The sequence below is a fragment of the Bombina bombina genome, chromosome 5, assembly GCF_027579735.1.
Source record: "Bombina bombina isolate aBomBom1 chromosome 5, aBomBom1.pri, whole genome shotgun sequence".
Lineage (NCBI taxonomy): Eukaryota > Metazoa > Chordata > Amphibia > Anura > Bombinatoridae > Bombina > Bombina bombina.
The window spans coordinates 272,112,729-272,134,729 of NC_069503.1; the positions used below are offsets into that span (position 1 = coordinate 272,112,729).

General features: G+C 40.0%; 1 protein-coding gene across 1 annotated transcript in view; it reads left to right on the forward strand.

Moving 5' to 3' along the window:
- The window catches only part of SLC25A40 (solute carrier family 25 member 40), a 91,553-nt gene that overhangs the window by 65,081 nt on the left and 4,471 nt on the right, over positions 1–22,001 (forward strand). The window contains exon 11 of the mRNA XM_053713993.1: positions 15,410–15,536. Coding sequence (XP_053569968.1) covers positions 15,410–15,528 — 119 coding nt within the window. The 3' untranslated portion in view covers positions 15,529–15,536. The remainder of the gene's footprint in view (positions 1–15,409; positions 15,537–22,001) is intronic.

Sequence of the window (22,001 nt, forward strand, 5' to 3'; positions counted from 1 at the left end):
ACACGGTGAAGATGATGATAGTCCCCAGATACCTATATTTGTTTCAAACCTTACCTTTGCCCTTTTCGAAACCCTTCCTCCAAACACAACAAAAAATGATTAATTCCTTTATTTGGTCTTATAAACGTCAGAGAATAGCTCAACACACCATGTACTTGAGTAAGGAAGATGGAGGCCTTGGTGTCCCCAACCATACTAATTATTACAAAGCCGCACATTTAGCCAGAGTTGTAGCTTGGAACCATGCCAACCCCTCAAAGTTGTGGATACAGATGGAAAGCTACCTAGCACAGGTTGATCTCATGAGAGACTTACCTTGGATTCCCAAAGAGTCCAGACCACATACTATACAAGACAATGACTATATTAAAACCACTCTAGATGTATGGGATGACGTAATCACCCACACAAAAGGAGTTTCCACCGTATTTTCTCCCTTGACTCCCCTTCTTCGTACTCACCTCTTTCTCAAGCACAACCTTTTCACTCATAACCCAGCTATTAAGCTTCATAGGTCCCTACCAATTTACTTAATGACCAACACCTCAGGTGTTAAAGACAGACTTACCCTTAATGAAGAACTAGGTCCACCTTTTCACTGCTGGTACTCCTACCTACAGATTAGACATGCGATTAACCACTGCCTGCACAAAGAAACGATACTTAGACCCCTAACCACTTTCGAACAGTTATGTATCAACTCGAATATAAATAGAGCACATCTTTCCCTGGCTTACAAAATTCTCAGGGGTTCTTTCCCTGAAAAACGACCTACATATCTGACGAGGTGGACAGATGAATTCCAAATTGACCTAGACACTGAAACTTGGAGGCAATGTTTCCACCACACACACTCTACTTCTCTATCCTTGACTATATCTGAACTGAACTACAAAATACTAGCCCGGTGGTATCTTACCCCACAGCGCTTGAGGATCATATACCCTACCGCCTCTTCCAGCTGCTGGAGGAGATGCGGGGAAGAGGGTACCCTTACCCATATATGGTGGTCTTGCCCTCACCTACACACTTTTTGGAGCCAAGTAGAGAGGCACATAGCCAATGTTCTGGGTGTAGTTATCAAACTTTCCCCACCAACCATACTTCTAAATCTCATCCCCAAACTCGCTTGTGTCTATCGCAAGAAACTACTTCTCTTAATGCTTTCCTGCGCTAAACGCTTAATCCCTCGAAAATGGAAGACATGTGAGATACCTACCATTGCCCAATGGAAACTTGAAGTAAACCACGTCCTCACGTTAGAAAAGATGCACTACTGTTATCTAGGTAAACAAGACATGATCTCCAACATTCAATTTATATGGGAACAGGGATCCTACGACGACCACACTTAAACAGTTTACTCGACATCTTTTACTTGAAGCTTTAAATACTATACCTCTATCCCTTCCCGAGACTATAGAGACATAAATACGTTCCCCTGCACCTGTGTTTTGATGGACCAGATGGGACACTAATCCCCCTCCTAAACCTTATCACCCTAACCTTTGACCCACTCCCCCCACTAAACCCTTCTATATCTTCTAATGTCATGTTATGACTCATTTTCACTTTTAATTAATCTTGAAAATACTTATGGAAATTGGGTTACTGATTTATGATGACTATCTCTATAGTGAACTGCTGTTATGCTAATGCTAAATAACTGAAACTATACCACTTGTTCTTTTTCATTGTACCGATTTTCAATAAAAATCATTTAAACAAAAAAAAATATAAGTATAAACTGGATCTACTAGTGTTATAGTCTCTAACCTTTCTCAACAGCCTTGTTGATTGACAGTCCCAGAAATTTGTTTTAAGATTGAAAACTACAGTAGTCTTCCCTATCATGACTTAGACGTATACATGGAAAGCAATCTGGAGTAGAGCGACTGTTCTTTCTAAAGAAATATATCCCTCCCATGGGGGAGGGGGGAGGTTAGATGAACTAAGCATATACTCGTATATAAAAAAAAAAATGAACAAATCACAAAAATGTTCTCAACAAGAGTATCTATTGGAATCATCACCACTTATCGAAAAGTCATATCTATTGCGTCTTTTTATATATATATATATATATATATATATATATATATATATATATATATATATATATATATATATATATATATATATATATGAAAAAAGGCTAACCAGCGTATTCATATCCATTCCTAAGTGTCCAATAGAACCATACCTCATCATTAGTTTCCTTAGTACCCATAGACCAATCTTATTTTTAATTTCAGGCCATGGGGGTGCCCCTACCTTCCAGTATCTCGCTATGCATGTTCTCGTTACTGTGCACAAGATTTTGATGAAAGTATTGATTGGTCTATTGTATTTGTGTAGCTGGGTATGAAGTAATCCTTGTGTGATGATGAGATGTATTCTTTCATCTAAAATATAGCTAATTAGCCAGTAAAGCCTTATCCATATGTTTTGTATGTCTGTACAATCCCACCACATATGTCTATATGTACCCAGCTCCCCACAACGTCGGTAACATAGTCTGGAACCGTTAGGGATCATGTGGGAGGATCTCAAAGGGGTTAGATACCATCTGTACATTGTTTTCAGGGAATATTTCTTTTAGGTCTGCACTCATTAGTCCTCTACCCGCTGAGGTGAACACCTCATTCCACTCATCTCTAGTAAGGACAAGTTCTAGATCTGCTTCCCATCAGAGTAGAATTGGGCTTTTAGTAACATCTCAAATTTAGTGCTTTAGTCTATTTTCTTCCAAACAGATGGCTTCCGACCGGGTTTTAGGTCCATCTGCCTTTAGTTTAAGATATTTATTCATGGAAGAGGAAACCTGGAGGTATAAATACCATTGTAACTTAATAGGGTGTAGTTTGTCTTGTAACTGTTGGAACGTCATCATTTTGTTTTCTCTTGTAAGATGTATCGAGTCCACGGATTCATCCTTTACTTGTGGGATATTCTCCTTCCCAACAGGAAGTGGCAAAGAGAGCACACAGCAGAGCTGTCCATATAGCTTCAGCTCCACCCCCCAGTCATTCTCTTTGCCGGCTCTAAGCAATCGGAAGTGTAAAGTGAATGTGGTAAAAAAAAATGTAGTTTTTATTTTCTACAAGCAAGATTTTGTTATTTTAAATAGTACCGGTGTGTACTATTTACTCTCTAGCAGAAAGGAGATGAAGATTTGTGCAGGGAGGAAGATGATTTTAGCATGTTGTAACTAAAATCCACTGCTGTTCCCACAAAGGACTGAGGAGTACAAGAAAACTTCAGTTGGGGGGAACGGTTTGCAGGTTAGGCTGCAATAAGGTATGTTCAGTCTTTTTTTTTCTTCTAGACAAGACTGTGATAATGCTAGAGAAGACTGATAATATCCCCATGAGGGAAGGGTAAGCTGTATTCAGAGACTAAGTATGGAATTTCAAGCTTACATATCAGGGCTAGTTTATGCTGGTTGACGCTACTTTCAGGGCAAACGTTTTTTATTGAAAATATCGGTTTTTATTTTTAGACACTTTGAATCCTTTGGGTTTCTTTCAGGGGTTGTTACCCACATGGCTAAGATTAAAACACTTTGGAGTGTTTCTTTAGGCCTCACAAGCTCCGTAGGGAGGTGGGAGGGGCCTAATTTCGCGCCTCAGATGCGCAGTTATTTTTTACTTGAAGTTCAGGGTCCTGCTGCAGTTTGAGGGCCTATAAGAAGCTTTTTCCCCACAAATCTGGTTCCTAAGGGCAGGTAGGGCCACAGCAGAGCTGTGGCAAGGTGCTGAACGTTTTTTAACCAGTTTTTTTGGCTTACTGTCGATCCGGTTTGGGCATTAAGGGGTTAATAGTTTTAATTGCTAGTGGTGGTAAAAATTTCGAAAAGTTTGCTGCATTTTTTCACTGTTTTGCAAAATTGTGTGCCTTTTTTATCTCTTAAAGGCACAGTAACATTTTTTTCAAAGTGTGTTTTTACTTGATTAAAGTGATTTCCAAGCCTGCTTGTTTTACTACTAGTCTGTTAAACATGTCTGACACCAAGGAAAATCCTTGTTCAATGTGTTTAGAAGCCATGGTGGAACCCCCTCTCAGAATGTGTCCCACTTGTACTGATATGTCTATACACTTTAAAGAACATATTGTTACACTTAAAAATGTGGCCCAAGATGATTCTAAGACAGAAGGTAACGAGGTTAGCCCCTCAACCTCTCCCCAAGTGTCACAACCAGTTACGCCCGCTCAAACAATCCCTAGCACCTCTAGTGCGTCTAACTCTTTTACCTTGCAAGATTTGGCGGCAGTTATGAATAATACCCTCTCAGAGTTCTTATCTAAACTGCCCGTGTTACCTGCAAAGCGTGATAGCTCTGTTTTAAGAATGGATAATGAGCATTCTGACGCTTTAGTAGCCGTATCCGATATACCCTCGCAACGCTCTGAAGTTGGGTTGAGGGATGTGCTGTCTGAGGGAGAATTCAGGATTCAGGAAAGGTTTCTCCTCAGACAGATTCAGATATATTGGCTTTTAAGTTTAAACTAGAACACCTCCGCTTATTGATCAGGGAGGTATTAGTTACTCTGGATGACTGCGACCCTATGGTGGTTCCAGAGAAATTGTGTAAAATGGACAAGTACCTGGAAGTTCCTGTTTACACTGATGTGTTTCCGGTCCCTAAGAGGATTGCGGATATCGTTACTTGGGAGTGGGATAGACCAGGTATTCCCTTCGTTCCCCCTCCTGTTTTTAAGAAAATGTTCCCCATATCTGACCCCATGCGGGACTCGTGGCAGACGGTCCCTAAGGTGGAGGGGGCTATTTCTTCACTTGCTAAACGCACAACCATACCAATTGAAGACAGTTGTGCTTTCAAAGACCCTATTGATAAAAAATTAGAGGGTTTACTTAAGAAAATTTTTGTTCAGCAAGGTTTTCTTCTCCAACCTATTGCGTGCATTGTTCCTGTAACTACTGCAGCTGCTTTCTGGTTTGAGGCGCTGGAAGATGCGCTCCAGACGGAGACCTCATATGAGGACATTATGGACAGAATTAAGGCTCTTAAGCTGGCTAATTCTTTTATCACAGATGCCGCTTTCCAACTAGCTAAGTTAGCGGCAAAGAATTCAGGTTTCGCCATTTTAGCGCGCAGGGCGCTATGGCTAAAGTCCTGGTCGGCCGATGTGTCGGCAAAATCCAAACTCTTGAACATCCCTTTCAAAGGAAAGACCCTCTTCGGACCTGAATTGAAAGAGATTATTTCAGAAATCACTGGGGGAAAAGGCCATGCTCTCCCTCAGAACAAGTCCTTCAAGATAAAGAACAAACAAAATAATTTTCGTTCCTTTCGGAATTTTAGGAGCGGTCTTGCTTCATCCTCCCCTGCTGCAAAGCAAGAGGGTAACGCTTCCCAACCCAGGTCAGCCTGGAAACCTTACCAGGGCTGGAACAAGGGTAAACGGCCAAGAAGCCTTCAGCTGCCTCCAAGACAGCATGAAGGGGTAGCCCCAGATCCGGGACCGGATCTAGTAGGGGGCAGACTCTCTCTCTTCGCTCAGTCCTGGGCAAGAGATGTACTCGATCCCTGGGCCTTAGGGGATTGTATCCCAGGGATATCTTCTAGAATTCACGGACTCCCCTCCAAGGGGAAGGTTCCACATTTCTCGTCTGTCTACAGACCAGACAAAGAAAGAGTCGTTCTTACGCTGTGTAGAAGACCTACATACAATGGAAGTGATCCACCCAGTTCCAATTGCGGAACAAGGGCTGGGCTTTTACTCAAACCTGTTTGTGGTTCCCAAGAAAGAAGGAACTTTCAGACTAATCCTGGATCTCAAAATTCTAAACAAATTCCTCAGAGTCCCATCATTAGAGATGGAGACCATTCGGGCAATCTTACCAATGATCCAGGAGGGTGAATATATGACCACCGTGGATTTAAAGGATGCGTATCTGCACATTCCTATCCACAAAGATCATCACCAGTTTCTCAGGTTCACCTTTCTGGACAAGCATTACCAGTTTGTGGCTCTTCTTTTCGGGTTGGCCACTGCTCCCAGAATTTTCACAAAGGTGCTAGGGTCCCTCCTGGCGGTTCTAAGACCGCGGGGCATAGCAGTGGTGCCTTACCTAGACGACATCTTAATTCAGGCGTCGACTTTCCAAAGAGCCAAGTCTCACACGGAAATTGTATTGGCCTTTCTGAGGTCTCACGGGTGGAAGGTGAACATCAAAAAGAGTTCTCTCAACCCCCTCACAAGAGTTTCCAAACTAGGAACTCTGATAGACTCGGTAGAAATGAAAATATTTCTGACGGAGGTCAGAAAGTTAAAACTCTTAACCACTTGCCGAGCCCTTCATTCCATTCCTCAGCCATCTGTAGCTCAGTGCATGGAGACAATCGGATTAATGGTAGCGGCAATGGACATAGTCCCTTTTGCACGGATACACCTCAGACCACTGCAACTATGCATGCTCAAACAGTGGAATGATTTATGCAGATTTGTCTCCTCAAATACAGCTGAACCAGGGGACCAGAGATTCTCTTCTCTGGTGGTTGTCTCAGGATCACCTGTCTCAGGGAATGTGTTTCCGCAGACCAGAGTGGATCATCGTAACGACCGATGCCAGTCTGTTGGGCTCGGGTGCAGTCTGGGACTCCCTGAAAGCTCAGGGCTTATGGTCTCGGGAAGAAACTCCTCTCCCGATAAACATTCTGGAACTGAGGGCGATATTCAACGCGCTTCAGGCATGGCCTCAGCTAGCCGCGGCCAAATTCATGAGATTTCAGTCGGACAACATCACGACTGTAGCTTACGTCAATCATCAAGGAGGAACAAGGAGTTCCCTAGCAATGATGGAAGTAACCAAAATAATCAGGTGGGCGGAGGATCACTCCTGCCATCTCTCAGCAATTCACATCCCAGGAGTAGACAACTGGGAGGCGGATTTTCTAAGTTGTCAGACTTTTCACCCGGGGGAGTGGGAACTCCACCCGGAGGTTTTTGCCCAGCTGACTCAGCGATGGGTCACTCCAGAATTGGATCTGATGACGTCCCGTCAGAACACCAAACTTCCTCTTTACGGGTCCAGGTCCCGGGATCCCCATGCGGTGCTGATAGATGCTCTAGCAGCGCCTTGGTCCTTCAATCTGGCCTATGTTTTTCCACCATTTCCTCTCCTCCCTCGTCTGGTTGCCAGAATCAATCAGGAGAGGGCTTTGGTGATTCTGATAGCGCCTGCGTGGCCACGCAGGACCTGGTATGCAGACCTAGTGGACATGTCATCTGTCCTACCATGGAAATTACCAATGAGGCAGGACCTTCTAATACAAGGTCCTTTCAAGCATCCAAATCTAATTTCTCTGCGTCTGACTGCTTGGAGATTGAACGCCTTGTTCTATCAAAGAGTGGTTTCTCTGAGTCGGTTATTGATACCCTGATTCAGGCTAGAAAGCCTGTCACCAGGAAAATCTACCATAAGATTTGGCGAAAATATCTTTTTTTGGTGTGAATCCAAGGGTTACTCATGGCGTAAGATTAGGATTCCCAGGATACTGTCTTTTCTCGAAGAAGGATTGGAGAAAGGATTATCAGCTAGTTCCTTAAAAGGAGAGATATCTTCTTTGTCTATTCTTTTACACAAACGTCTGGCAGAGGTACCAGACGTTCAAACGTTTAGTCAGGCTTTAGTTAGAATCAAGCCTGTTTATAGACCTGTGGCTCTGCCATGGAGTCTGAATTTAGTTCTTTCAGTTCTGCAAGGGGTTCCGTTTGAACCTTTACATTCCATAGGTATTAAGCTTTTATCTTGGAAAGTTTTGTTTATGGTAGCTATCTCTTCTGCTCGAAGAGTTTGAGCTATCTGCTTTACAGTGTGATTCACCTTACCTGGTTTTCCATGCAGATAAGGTAGTTTTGCGTACCAAACCTGGTTTTCTTCCTAACGTTGTGTCTAATAAGAATATTAACCAGGAAATTGTTGTTCCTTCTCTGTATCCTAATCCTTCTTCGAAGAAGGAACGTCTGTTACACAATCTTGATGTGGTTCGTGCTTTAAAGTTCTATTTAAATGCAACTAAGGATTTCAGACAAACATCTTCCTTGTTTGTTATCTATTCTGGTAAGAGGAGAGGTCAGAAGGCGACTGCTACCTCTCTTTCCTTTTGGCTGAAAAGCATCATCCGTTTGGCCTATGAGACTGCTGGCCAGCAGCCTCCTGAAACAATTTCTGCTCATTCTACCAGAGCAGTCACTTCCACATGGGCTTTTAAAAATGATGCTTCTGTTGAACAGATTTGTAAGGCAGCGACTTGGTCTTCGCTGCATACTTTTTCCAAATAAGATACTTTTGCTTCTTCAAAGGCTTTTTTTGGGAGAAAGGTTTTACAAGCAGTGGTGCCTTCCGTTTAAGGTACCTGTCTTGTTCCCTCCCTTCATCCGTGTCCTAAAGCTTTGGTATTGGTATCCCACAAGTAAAGGATGAATCCGTGGACTCGATACATCTTACAAGAGAAAACAGAATTTGTTTGCCTGATAAATTACTTTCTCTTGTGATGTATCGAGTCCACGGCCCGCCCTAGCTATTAAGTCAGGTAGCTTTTTTGTTTAAACTAAAGTCACCACTGCACCCTATGGTTTCTCCTTTTTCTTCCTAACCTTCGGTCGAATGACTGGGGGGTGGAGCTGGAGGGGGAGCTATATGGACAGCTCTGCTGTGTGCTCTCTTTGCCACTTCCTGTTGGGAAGGAGAATATCCCACAAGTAAAGGATGAATCCGTGGACTCGATACATCACAAGAGAAAGTAATTTATCAGGTAAACATAAATTTACCTGATAATTTTGCAATCAATCAGACTTCCAAATTTAAAACCTTCTTTTTTTTCAGCTGCTATTTGGGCCATTTTAGGATTCTGGAGCCTTGCAGGGCTGTTGATAGATTGCAAAAGTAATAATAATATGCAGTGCTGTGGAAGGGGTGTTGAGTTTGCTTTACCTTTACATCCACCCTCACCTTCTTTTACTTGAAAAATGGCGATTTGCGCCAATAACTTTGAATATTCTCCTCTGCCCACTCTCTTTTTCAGAAGATATTGTATCTCACCCCTGCTGCTTTTCTAATGTGTAGTTCTAATTTACATCCGTTTTTGGCATTATTTTCGGTGATTTATTTACTTACAAGACTTCCGGAGTAGGCCGCATCCCCGGACTTTCCTAGTAATTTGCCGGTTCTGTTTGTCCTTTATGCCACACTTTTGCTCAGATCGACTTAAAAACAGCTCCGGATTAGCGAGTATGATGTAGCTTCTATCTCAAAGCTTTTTCTAATCCAAATACTCCTTTTTTTTTTGTGTCCCAAAACACTGTTATTCATCAATTTTTACACACAGCTTAGCAGTTTAGTTTCTGCTCATGTTGCTGGCAAGCTCCGCCCCCAATTGAAACATTTAAAAGTACTGGAAAGAGTTAACATTACATGTCCTATCTAAATCATAAAGGTTTAATTTGGACTTTACTGTTCCTTTTTTTTTTTTTAATACATTTTTTATTGAGGTAAATAATATAACAATACATAAGCATAGACCCTTAACCCGTAAGGGCAATTGTCAAATCTATACATCACTGCCAAAACCATAAGCATGACAATCCTTATTGAAAATCAGAGATGAGAACTTACATTTCAAAAACATTAAGTATTATAAAACTAACAATCAAAAGAAGTTCTATAGTTACATTGCTTCCTGTGTGATCAATGGGCATAAACTCTATCCTCAGATTTTTTGAAGCGTATAACATAAAGGGCCCCTTTTGGGTCCATGGGACTATAGTTGTACAAATATATTAGGAAAAGGCTTATCGTCCAAAACTATAATGAAGCACTCAAGTGTAGGTTATATTTAGTAATGGCAACAACGTAACTGGTCTTAAGGGGGGAAGGGGGTATATCAGTTATCTCTATAAATATACGCAGCTAAATTCAAGTAGGGGTTACAGATGGGGTCTGTGCCCCTAAGCTTACATAGGAAGCTCTATTGTGGGGGATAAAAGGTACCTAGTAGGAAAAACATATAACTTATATACAGCACTATGTGACCAATTGTATGAGGTATAGCAACCTTATTGCCTAGATATCAAACCTAGGGAGGGTGGGTGGAGCAAGATAGTATGACCCTGTTTTGTACTCATATGTGGTAGTAAAAGACAATATACTGAAATGCATGTATTTTAAAGTCTCATAACAGAGAAAGCTAATGTACAAAGCAAAGAACACATTCATTATTATATAGCTTAACCCCTAGGCAGCCTACGCTAATGGCGGCAGGTAGAGTAAATAAATAAATGAGGCATCCAGAAAAAAAAAAAAAAAAATGCCTAACAATACCATGGAACCTATAACAATTATGTCTTGAAACAGTTGAGCAAAACGAGATCAATGGGCAACAGTATAATTCGTGGCAATGACTGTCACATAATCTTAAACTAAATGTCCTGCAGTTACAGTTTAATACAAGCTGTCCACGGTAAAACATAAATTGCTGCAAAGTGCATCACAGAGAGAGTCCTATGAAATATGAGAAGCCCTGTAGCAATCCGATATTATAACTTAGGTAAATCATCCAATTCCGGATCTCAAGAACCTCAACTGATGGCTACCTTTCGCACCGCATCTCAGAGCCAATCTCAAACTGTCGCTTGGGGAGGCTGCTTCACAGATCATACCATACAGCAGGTAATCCACCAAAGTTAGTGACCAGGGATCTTCTTCCATCTCACTTAATCCAGAGACAAGCGCTGTCAGCCCCCATATGCGTACTCGAGCAGCATGGTCACGCTTTGGAATACAGAGCTCTCTCAGCGTTGTAGATACAGTAGTGGTAGACAGGAGCTCCGTGTCTGACAAAATTACACCCGGCGAACATTTTACTCTCTCTCTCTCTTTCTTCTCGATTATCACCCACATTGTGTATAGGACAGAGACCTCGATCAGAGGATAACTGCATCTCCTCATTTTGCAGTAGTATGGCCTGACTATGTTGGAGACTGGCATCGGAATCATAGGTTTCTAATCCAAGTTCCACAACACTGTTGCTAGATAGCTGAGCTATAAATGGTTCCTGTAGCATGGCGCAAAAGTTAGTTTCAAAGTCCGTCAGAATTTGCCCCAGAGCATTCAGAACGTCCTCCATTAACATATGACAGTATAATGTGTTCCCCTCTAAAGCGCAAAGTGCTGTAAAGCTAGTTGGTTTCAGAGGAAGGAATTTGCTTCAACACAAACGGTTGGCTAGTCTGATTTTTCAGAATAATATGGGAGGGTAGGAAAAGGTATCAGCCGCTCCACAAGGCCTCTATGACGTACCTTCCCTATTAAGGACTGCTGATTCTTGGTGGTCCGATAGAGACAGATTAATCTGATCCTTGAGTTGTGCTGAGTTCAGATCTCCCAGAAAGAGCCAGATCTGCAGGTCTCAGTAATAGTAAACAGCCGTTTATAGGAACTACAAGGTGGAGCACTGTCTATCAGCAGCCATCTTAGTCGGTGGTTGGACACGCCCCCCTTTACTGTTCCTTTTTAACCAGATTTAAAGCACTGTGTGGGATTCAATACCGTTTGTTTAGGGTTTTTTGCACTAGAGAGGTCATGGCTTTGTGCTAGGACAGTTACATCAGTGTACTGGATATGCTACAAGAGAGGGTTCAGCTGAAGAAAATTGTTTCTGCAAATAATAGCAACAAATGTAGAATGCTGGTAAAGTAGTACTTGTGACTGTTACATGGGAGCTGCCGCACTTGTGTAAAGGATTGTAACATGCTCTATAATATATACAGACTCTGCAGCTTACCCCAAGGCATACTGGGTGTACATAAAGCAAACTGCTAGACATCTCAGCAGAGACCTGGATTTCCTACCTCCTGCCTTGTTAGAGACTTTTCAGGCGTAGCAGAGAAGGGAGAATTGCTCATTCCTGTTAAGATGAAATTGCACTCCTCAATGGGTTACTGACTATATTCATCACACGTGCAAAACAGAAAGAGAAGCAGTCTGCCAGGAACGAACAGCAACTTCAATAGCTTGTTCTATGGCCCGGTTGCCACCTGGTAGTAGCTTCTTTCTGCCCAATTGTGCTTTTCACAGAGGAGAACTTTCCTGTAGTATATCCGTCTGATCCTGCCAACATGGTCAGTCCAGCCCTGAAATTCCAGGCAATTCTCCTCTGAACAAGGAACATGACAACCCCAGACGATCATTTTGGCCTCCTTTGGGCCTTGTCAGTGAGGTGCAGCCATATCCCTCTAAGCACATTGGGCAAGGAGTCCACGTCTGGTTTCCCCCATCACCCTTAGGGAAACTATTTCCAGAAAGAAGCTACTTCCAGGTGGTAACCAGGCCATTGAACAAGCTATTGAAGCTGCTGTTCGTTCCTGGCGGACTGCTTCTCTTTCTGTTTTGCATATGTAAATATGACCCTGGGGATAGTCTCCCTATGGGTGATGGGGAAACTAGACGTGGACTCCTTGCCCAATGTGCTTAGAGGAATATGGCTGCACCTCACTGACGAGGCCCAGAGAAGGCCGAAACAATCGTCTGGGGTTGCCTTTTCCTTGTTCAGAGGAGAATTGCCTGGTATTTCGGGGCTGGACTGACCATGTCGGCGGGGTCAGACTGATATACTACAGGAAAGTTTTCCTTTGTGAAAAGCACACTTGGGCAGAAAGAAGCTACTTCCAGGTGGTAACCGGGCCATTGAACAAGCTATTGATGCTGCTGTTTGTTCCTGGCAGACAGCTTCTCTTTCGGTTTTGCATATATACATCACCCATCTAAGGCTGTGGTTATTTTTCCTATGATTAGTTCTATTGTATTTCATGATTCTTTTGAAAAATATATAGAATATAATCCCAAATGGATGTTCCTGTTTCATAACACATTGGGGTTGATTTATTATGCTGCGGATGCAGCTGTTTCCACGCATAATAATCATCATCCTCTGAGGTGGCGGACAGCATCCGATCAGGATGATTGACACCCAGAAATGCTTGTGCAATGATAACACAGCGAATCATGTCCGTCCGACATTTCAAAAATCTACCCCATTATATTATCTCTTGTTGACTGTATCCTGTTATCTATAAGCTTCAGTGTAATTGGTCAGGGAGTTAGACCAATATATTACTTTAGGGACATGTTCATGGACACATTTTGTGAGGTACACTTTTACACTTAGGTTGGGATTAGGGCTGCAACTAACGTTTATTTTTTTATAATTGATTAATCGGCCGATTTATTTTTTCGACTAATTGGTTAAAAAAAAAATCATTTTTTCCCCCCTGCATTGAAAGGGACAGTCAACACCAGAATGTTGTTGTTTAAAAAGATAGATAATCCCTTTATTACCCATTCGCCAGTTTTGCATAACCAACACAGTTATAATATTTTACGTTTTACCTCTGTGATTACCTTGTATCTAAGCCTCTGCAAACTGCCCCCTTATTTCAGTTCTTTTGACAGACTTGCATTTTAGCCAATCAGTGCTCACTCCAGGGTAACTTCACGTGCATGAGCTCAATGTTATATATATATATGAAACACGTGAACTAACGCCCTCTAGTGGTGAAAAACGCTTTCAGATTAGAGGTGGCCTTCAAGGTCTAAGAAATTAGCATATGAAAAATGTTATTCTTTAAAAAGATAGATAATCCCTTTATTTACCATTCCCCAGTTCTGTATAACCAACAAATTTTACCTCTGGTATCTAAGCTTCTTCTGACTACCTCCTTATCTCAGATCTTTTGACAGACTTGCATTTCAGGGAATTAGTGCTGACACTTAAATAACTTCACATGCATAAGCACAATGTTATCTATATGAAACACATGAACTAACACCCTCTAGCTGTGAAAAAACTGTCTAATGTATTCAGATAAGAGGCGGCCTTCAGGGCTTAGAAATTAACATATGAGCCTACCTAGGTTTAGCTTTCAGCTAAGAATAAAAAGAAAACAAAGCAAATTTGATAACAGTAAATTAGAAAGTGGTTTAAAATTACATGCCCTATCTGAATCATGAAAGTTTAATTTGGACTTTACTATCCCGTTAAAGTAAGTACGGACTACATTATAACATAAAAATATCTTGAATATCTATATTCAATGGTAAATAAGCAGCTATGAGGTTAGGGAAAAACATCTAGTACACTCTTAAAATAACAGATATATACTTATTGAGGTTGAATTTGGTACAGCTTATAATTTAATAAAAATATTAAAAAAGGCAAAAGGGCTAAGGACTATATATCAGTAAGAGGAAGAAGACTTACATATTTATCTATACAGTACATATAATCAGCAATAGCAAGTGATCTGCTAATAATTGTGCAAACAGATAATAGTGCACATCAATTCAAATAACAAATCCCATCATTCTAGGGCTAGGTGTAAATAACAAGCTGTGCACTATATCAAGCAATGCATAGTCCTAAATCATACAAAATAATAATACAGTGGCGCTTACCAGCCTCCGGGGACCTGTGTTTAGGGCAGCATGTCTTCGGCAAGGCACTGGTCTCCTTGCTCTTCAAGCTACTCCTCACTTCCTGGGAGCCTCAGACCAGCAGACGCCTACGTCACAGCGTCAAAGTAACAGACATGAAACAAGGGCTTCCGGGCATCACAAGGTAGTGAGTGAATAATAAAAATGTGCAGGGGGACAAACCGTAAAAAGTAACCTTTATTAGTGAGTCGGCTTAAAAACAAAAATGAGCTCGCAGCTCACAATGACAAATAGTAGTTTTCAGTAGAGGCAAAAAATGCAGACGTTTCGTGTGGGGCTGCCACACTTGTTCACTGCATTTTTGTTTTTAAGCTGACTCGCTAATAAAGGTTACTTTTTACGGTTTTGGCCCCCCTGCACATTTTTATTATTCACTCACTACCTTGTGATGCCCGGAAGCCCTTGTTTCACATAGTCCTAAATCACTTGATTTAATATAAACAATCCAAATTGACTTCTATTTTATTTCTGGGTTGCACATAAGCCAGGAGTAGTTAACAATACTGTCCTGAAAAAGTGACAAGTAAATGTCTGTAGATGTCCTTTAGGCTAAGGGCATGACATTAAAAAAAAATACTATGTTCTGGGAGCTCATTGGAGTGAAGCAGCTGGTGCTGTGCATAGACCAATTAATTGCAAACCAAATAATCGATTATGAGATTCGTTGACAACTACTTTCATAATCGATTATACCGATTAGTTGTTGCAGCTCTAGTTGGTATTGTGACACATAAGTTTGTCTAGGTGCAAAATACAAGAAATATTTATAGTGTTTGCTAGCTGTGTATCATGTTCTATATATTGTGTTGTCATATGTCCTCATTTTTAATTTCTTGATTAATATTTAGAAGAAAATATATATTTTTTTAAATCTTTTTTTTTTTTTTACAGGTTTGATTCCTCGCTTAATCAAAGTCGCACCTGCTTGTGCCATAATGATCAGCACTTATGAATATGGAAAGTCCTTTTTTCGGAAATTAAATCATGAAAAGCAGCTAAAAACCACATAATTATCAGAGTAAGATGGATGTGCTTTCTGAATCAATAACCATAGTCTCTATGCAGTTTAGAGACCTGGGGAATGCAAGGCCTGTGAGACATCTGTTTGTAAATCCTTATCCTTTGGGAGTTTTGCACTTTTAGCTGTTTTTTTTTTTTTTTAAATACAGAAAAGTACTGTAAGACACAAACTACTCATCAAGTTGTTAAACTTGTTAGTCTCATACACATTTTTTTTTTTTTTTAACTCAGGTTTTACTAATCTTTTTTTAATTGGCTATGTTAGTTTGTAGGTCTATGACATATATATATATATATATATATATATATATATATATATATATATATATATATATATATATATATATATATATATATATATATATATATATATATATAAGTTGGCGTATAGTGCTGCTAAAATATATCTTATGATTAAAGAAAACTTTCTGCACTATAGTCAATGGTTCAAGGGTACCTCTTCAAAATGTTCAACTTTTTAAATAGTGTTGATGTATATTACTCCTGGACCAAATTCAGTACTTGAAGCAAAATGAATTCATCCTAAATCTCAGTACTGTAGTATTGTCCTTAAAGTTATTTTTTGGGAGAATATATTCTTATATTATTATCATCATCAGGTATTTGTAGAGCGCTAACAGATTCTGCAGCGCTAATACTAAACCGTATTCTAAAAATGTGGTGGTAAATTTGCTAAAGGGAAATCACAGTGGGAAAACGACGTGCTCTAATTTGTTAGAGCATGGATTTTTCCAGAATTTGCCATGGGGAGAAGTAGAGAAATGAATGCACTAACAAAGTAATGCCTGTCTTGGGAGCATTCAGCTCATGCTTGCAGGTTCTACATGGAACTTTAACCCCTGCAAAGGAATTTAACATAAAGGTAAGCACATAGAATTCCACAGAGAGCAGTGCTAAAATTATTTCTTTCATATAAGTGGCGAGAGTTCATGATCTGTTACATATGGGATATACTGTACATTCCTACCAGGAGGAGGCAAAGTTTCCCAAACCTCAAAAGCCTATAAATACTCCTCCCACCTCACACATACCTCAGTTTTAAAACTTTGCCTACTTAGGAGGTAGTTGAAGCATGATGTGCTTGATTTCTTCAGTGAAAGGTGCTTCAGGTCATATTGAAGCCTGGTTTCCCCTCAGAGTACAGTGTTTGTCAGAGTGATGTGAAGGGAGTATTGCCTCATGATGCCATGTTTTCACTGCTTGGAAAATCTTTTCATGGTCTCTCTGTAAATTCGGTTGCAGGGATTCATCTTCTGCCTCCCTTTACAGATCGATTTTATACTCCTATTCCAGTATCTCTGCTGATATGTTTCTGTACTGGTTTGGCTGTCTGCTATCAATAGACGAGTCTTTAAGGGTAAGTATATTTAAAATTCATTATCAGACACTTTCTGCTATGTTTGGGCACTTTTTTTATAAGTTTTTTTTCTTCTTATGTATCATTATATAAGAGCCCGGGGACAGGCACTATTCCCCTTTATACATTAAAATATGTCTATGCTATGTGTGTTAATCGATTTAGGGTTATTTTAAAAGACAGTATCCTTGGGGTGCACAGTCAGTTATGGCAACATGTTAGTTTTTTATATATTAGCTTTGTAAGGCCATGATAATGCTTACCGCTTTATTTTTCAGTCCTCTGCTTTATACAGCATATGTTTTTTTCGCGTGCGAACACGCGCGCTGTAACACGGTTTTTATGTGTCCAATACCCACATAAAAATGTTGCACCGTTTTGGCGTGCTTTTTCTAGTGTTTTTTTCGCGGCTACATTTTTTTTTATCTAAACGTTCATTGCCCTATTTGTAGCAAAGGGGCTACATGCATCCCTTGTTCTTTCTAATAATCGATAGGCAATCTTTTTGCATTTACACAATTATCTACCTTACTTTATTATATTAAGACATAATGGAGCAATTTTACATCATCAGTTTTTATAATTAAGAGGTAATTTTATCTCATTCCTCAAAAGCTTGCTTTTTTAAAGGGGGTTACTGTAGTTATTTATTTGCAATCTTAAAATGTATTTTTGTTTTGCTATAATGGAGCAGTCTGATCATGTCCATGAAGTTTACCATAGGAACTGAGCCGGTTGAACACCTTTCTACTAAAGCTAAGTGTGCTTATTGTAAAGTCACTGAAGTAATTTCTTCAGCTCATTTATGTGGCTCATATTTAGATTTTTTTTATCACGTACTAATGATATTTCTATTTTTACAAGTGCACCTACTATTTTTCACTCACAGATGGATGCAAATGGCATACCACCAGCAATGAAAAAGGTTTATTGCTGACACCATTGAGAAGGCCCTGACTGCTCTACCACCTTAAAATAAACGGAAACGGTCAGCTCATGTTTTACCTTCTACTAGTAATATATGTACTAACCAACACAATACTGTGAGTATCTTCTAATGATGAGAATTCCTCTGATACTGAGGCTCCCTCATCAGACACAGAACCTGATAATTCTTCTTTATTTAGAATTGAACATATTTGTTCTCTTTTAAAATATGTTTTAGTCACTTTAGGGATTGAATAAGCTAAACCTTCTGATGATACACCCAGTAATCGTTTAAATTCAGTTTATAAAACTGTTAATCTCCCTGAGATTTTTCTCTTCCTGGCACTGTCTCTGATATAATTGCTAAAGAATGGTCTAAAACTCTTTTAACCCTTCTTAATGGTTTAAAAAACTATATTATTTGTCTAATGCTAATTTAGATTTATGGGAATCAGTTCCCAAGGTTGATGGGGCCATTTCTACTCTGGTTAAACGTACTACTATTCCTTCGAAGATAGTACTTATTTTAAAGATCATTTAGATAGGAAACATGAATCTTTTTTATGACTGGCCTATTTACATACTGGTTATATTAGACCAGCCATATCTATTGCTGACGTAGCTGCTGCCTCCTACTTTTTGGTTATATAGTCTGGCTCAGCAATTATCATCTGATCCTGAATGTTCAAACATTCTATATTTACTTGCAAATCATTTTATTTGCAATGCAGTATTTGATATCATGAAGATCAACATTAAGACTATATCCTTAGCTGTTCTTAGAAGAGCTTTATGGCTTAAACATGGAATGCTGATATTGCATCTAAAACAAGATTACTATCTTTCTTTTCAGTGAAAAAATCTATTTGGTTCCCAACTAGATTCTATTATTTCCACTATTACTGGAGGTAAGGGAGTTAAGGCTCCCAATCGTTTTTGTTCCTTTCGTCAGAACAGAGAACAAAAAATAACTACCCCCTCCTCTAAAGCCCCTGGCTCTAACTGGAGATCTTCTTCAAATAGGAATAAATCCAAGCAATATAAGAAACCAAATCCAGTCCCTAAGACAGCACGAAGGGTGCGGCGCCCATTCCAATTCATCTAGTAGGGGCAGACTTAAATGTTTTCAAGAGATTTGGTCAGAATCTGTCCAAAAATCCTTGCATTCAGAATATAATTTCTCAGGGATATCAAATTGGTTTCAGAATAAGACCTCCTATGCAAAGATTTTTTTTTTTTTCTCACCCATATTCCAAAATATCCATTAAATGCCCAGGCTTTTCTGAAATTTCTTAGACCTGGAAAATATGGGAGTGATTTTTGCAGTTCCTTTCCAGGAACAAGGGATGGGGTTTTATTCAAATCTTTTTATTGTTCTGAAAAGGGAAGATTTATTCCAGTCGATCTGAATTTGTGAGAGTTCCAACTTTCAAGGTGGAAACTAAAGACTATTCTTCCTTTTGTTCAGCAAGGTCACTTTATGGCAACAATAGATTTACAGGATCCTTATCTTCACATTCCTATCCATCTAGAACATACATTTCTGAGGTTTTCTTTTCTGAGAAAACATTACCAGTTTGTGTCTCTTCCTTTTGGTCTAGCAACAGCTCCAAGAATATTTTCAGAGGTTCTTGGTGCCCTTATATCTGTAAGCAGAGTGCAAGGTATTGCAGTGTTTCCTTATTTGGACAATATCTTGGTACTAACTCAATCTTTTTATTTCGCAGAATCTCACATGACACGGCTATTGTCGTTTCTTTAAAGACATGGTTGGAGGATCAATTTACGAAAGAGATTCCTCAGACAAAGGTCACCTTTTTAGGTTTCTAAATAGATTCAGTGTCCATAACTCTTTCTTTGACAGAAAAGAGACAAGTGAAATTGGTTTCAGCTTGTCTAAACCTTCATTCTCTATCATTCCCTTCAGTGGCTATGTGTATTGAAGTTTTAGGTTTCATGATTACAGCATTAGATGCAATCACTTTTGCTCGTTTTCATATGAAACCTCTTCAACTTTGCATGCTGCACAAATGGTGCAAGGACTATTCTCAGATATCACAACTGATATTCTTAGATCCCAAGACACAGTTTTCTCTGACTTGGTGGTTAAGCCACCACTATATTCTTCAGGGGGCTTACTTTGCTCCTCCTACCTTGTCTGTGATCACCACAGATGCAAGTCTTACAGGTTAAGGAGCCATCTTGGGGGTCTCTTACAGCACAAAGAGTTTCTAATCCTCGGAAGGCGAGGTTACCAATCAATATCTTGGAACTCTGTGCTCTTATCAGGGCTCTTCAGGCTTGGCTTCTATTGAAGAACAACAGTGGCATATGTCAATAATTCAGGGGGCGAACCCGAAGTTCCTTAGCCATGATAGAAGTATCTAGAATACTTTCTTGGGCGGAATCTATTTCTTGTCTAATCACTGCGATTAACATCCCAGGTGTAGACAACTGGGAGGCAGACTATCTCAGTCGTCAGTCTCTACATCCAGGGGAGTGGTCTCTCCACCCAGATGTGTTTTTTTCGGATTGTTCATATGTGGGGGTCTTCCGGAAATAGATCTGATGGCCTCTCGTTTTGAGTAAGAAACTTCTTAGATACTTTCCAAGCTCTAGGGATTCTCAAGCAAAGCTGTTGGTTGCTCTAGCAAGTTCCTTGGTCTTACCAGCCTGCTTACTTATTCCCTCCTCTTGTCCTGCTTCCTAGGGTGATTTCCACAATCAAGATGGAACAGTCCTTTGTAGTTCTGATAGCCCCTGCATGGCCTCACAGGATTTGGTATGCAGACTTAGCTCGCATGTCCAGTTGTCCGCCGTGGCTTCTTCCTCTGAGGCCAGATCTTCTGTCTCAATGTCCCTTTTTCCATCCAGATCTAAGGTCTCTAAAATTAATGACCAACAACAAAACAGGTAGTGCTCAGAATCCAGCTTTCACCAAACGGAAAGTGTTGCAAAATCAATTCAGCCGCCTTCACGCTGACTTCAATCCAAGACTACCACGCTCAGAACTCACATGGTCTCCTGCTAACGTCATCCTCCGGTGCCACTCCTGAGCGTTCCATCAAACGCCCTCCAGAAATGCAGAAAACAACTAATGGAAGGCACCCGGTCTTCAACGATCACAGGACACTTGTATCCAATAAAAGCAAATGTGTATTGGGCATCAGAAAATACACATCACATCACATCACAAGGCTAGGTCAGTCAGACATGGTCAAACATGTTTCGTATAGAAAATACTGTACTTTTTCAATGACCACCTCAGGTGATTGAGTTATGTGTGAGGTAGGTGGGGTATTTATAGGCTTTTGAGGTTTGGGAAACTTTGCCTCCTCCTGATAGGAATGTATATCCCATTCGTAACAGCTCGTGGACTCTCGCCACCATGAAAGAAATTAATTTATCGGGTAAGTTCTTACATAAATTGTTTTTTTTTCCCACTACAATCTCCCTTTTAATATAATTTAGTCAAAATGAAACAAGTTAACACTGTTGTGTAATCATGGCAGTGGCCTACAGCTTTTTGAAAAGTGTTTCAACAGTTAATACTTTGAAAACTTGTTATATTTAGAGACAACATTATCAATATACTTGTCAATTGTAAAATCAGGGATTTAGAGGCTGAGGTAGGTTTGCCACCTTTTTCTAGGGAAAAAAAATACCGGCCATGCTCATTAGCAAACATTTGCATAAATAGACAGCATATATTGGGTACTAAAGCTGCTAAGACTGATTTAAAATGATCATTGGTCTATAATTAGATTCCAACACACTTGGAAGAGTTTTCACCATGATAGTGTTTTTATTTCTATATTTAATCTTTATTTTCAACTTTGACCTGAACCTTAAAAATACCGACTGGGGGACATCCCTAGGCTGAGGGGGATCTGCTCAGGTTTGGTAAATTGGCTCATTAAAGGGACATAAAACCAAATTTTTTTCTTTCATGATTCTGATAGAGAATGACATGCTAAACAACTTTCCGATGTAGTTCTATTACCTAATTTGTTTTTGTTCTGTTTGTATCCTTTGTTGAAAAGTATAGGTAGGCTTAGAAGTTGCTGATTGGTTGCCGCACATATAGGCTTCTTGTCATTGGTTTCAGCTAACTCCCAGTAGTGCATGTGCTCCTTCATCAAAAGATACCAAGAGAAT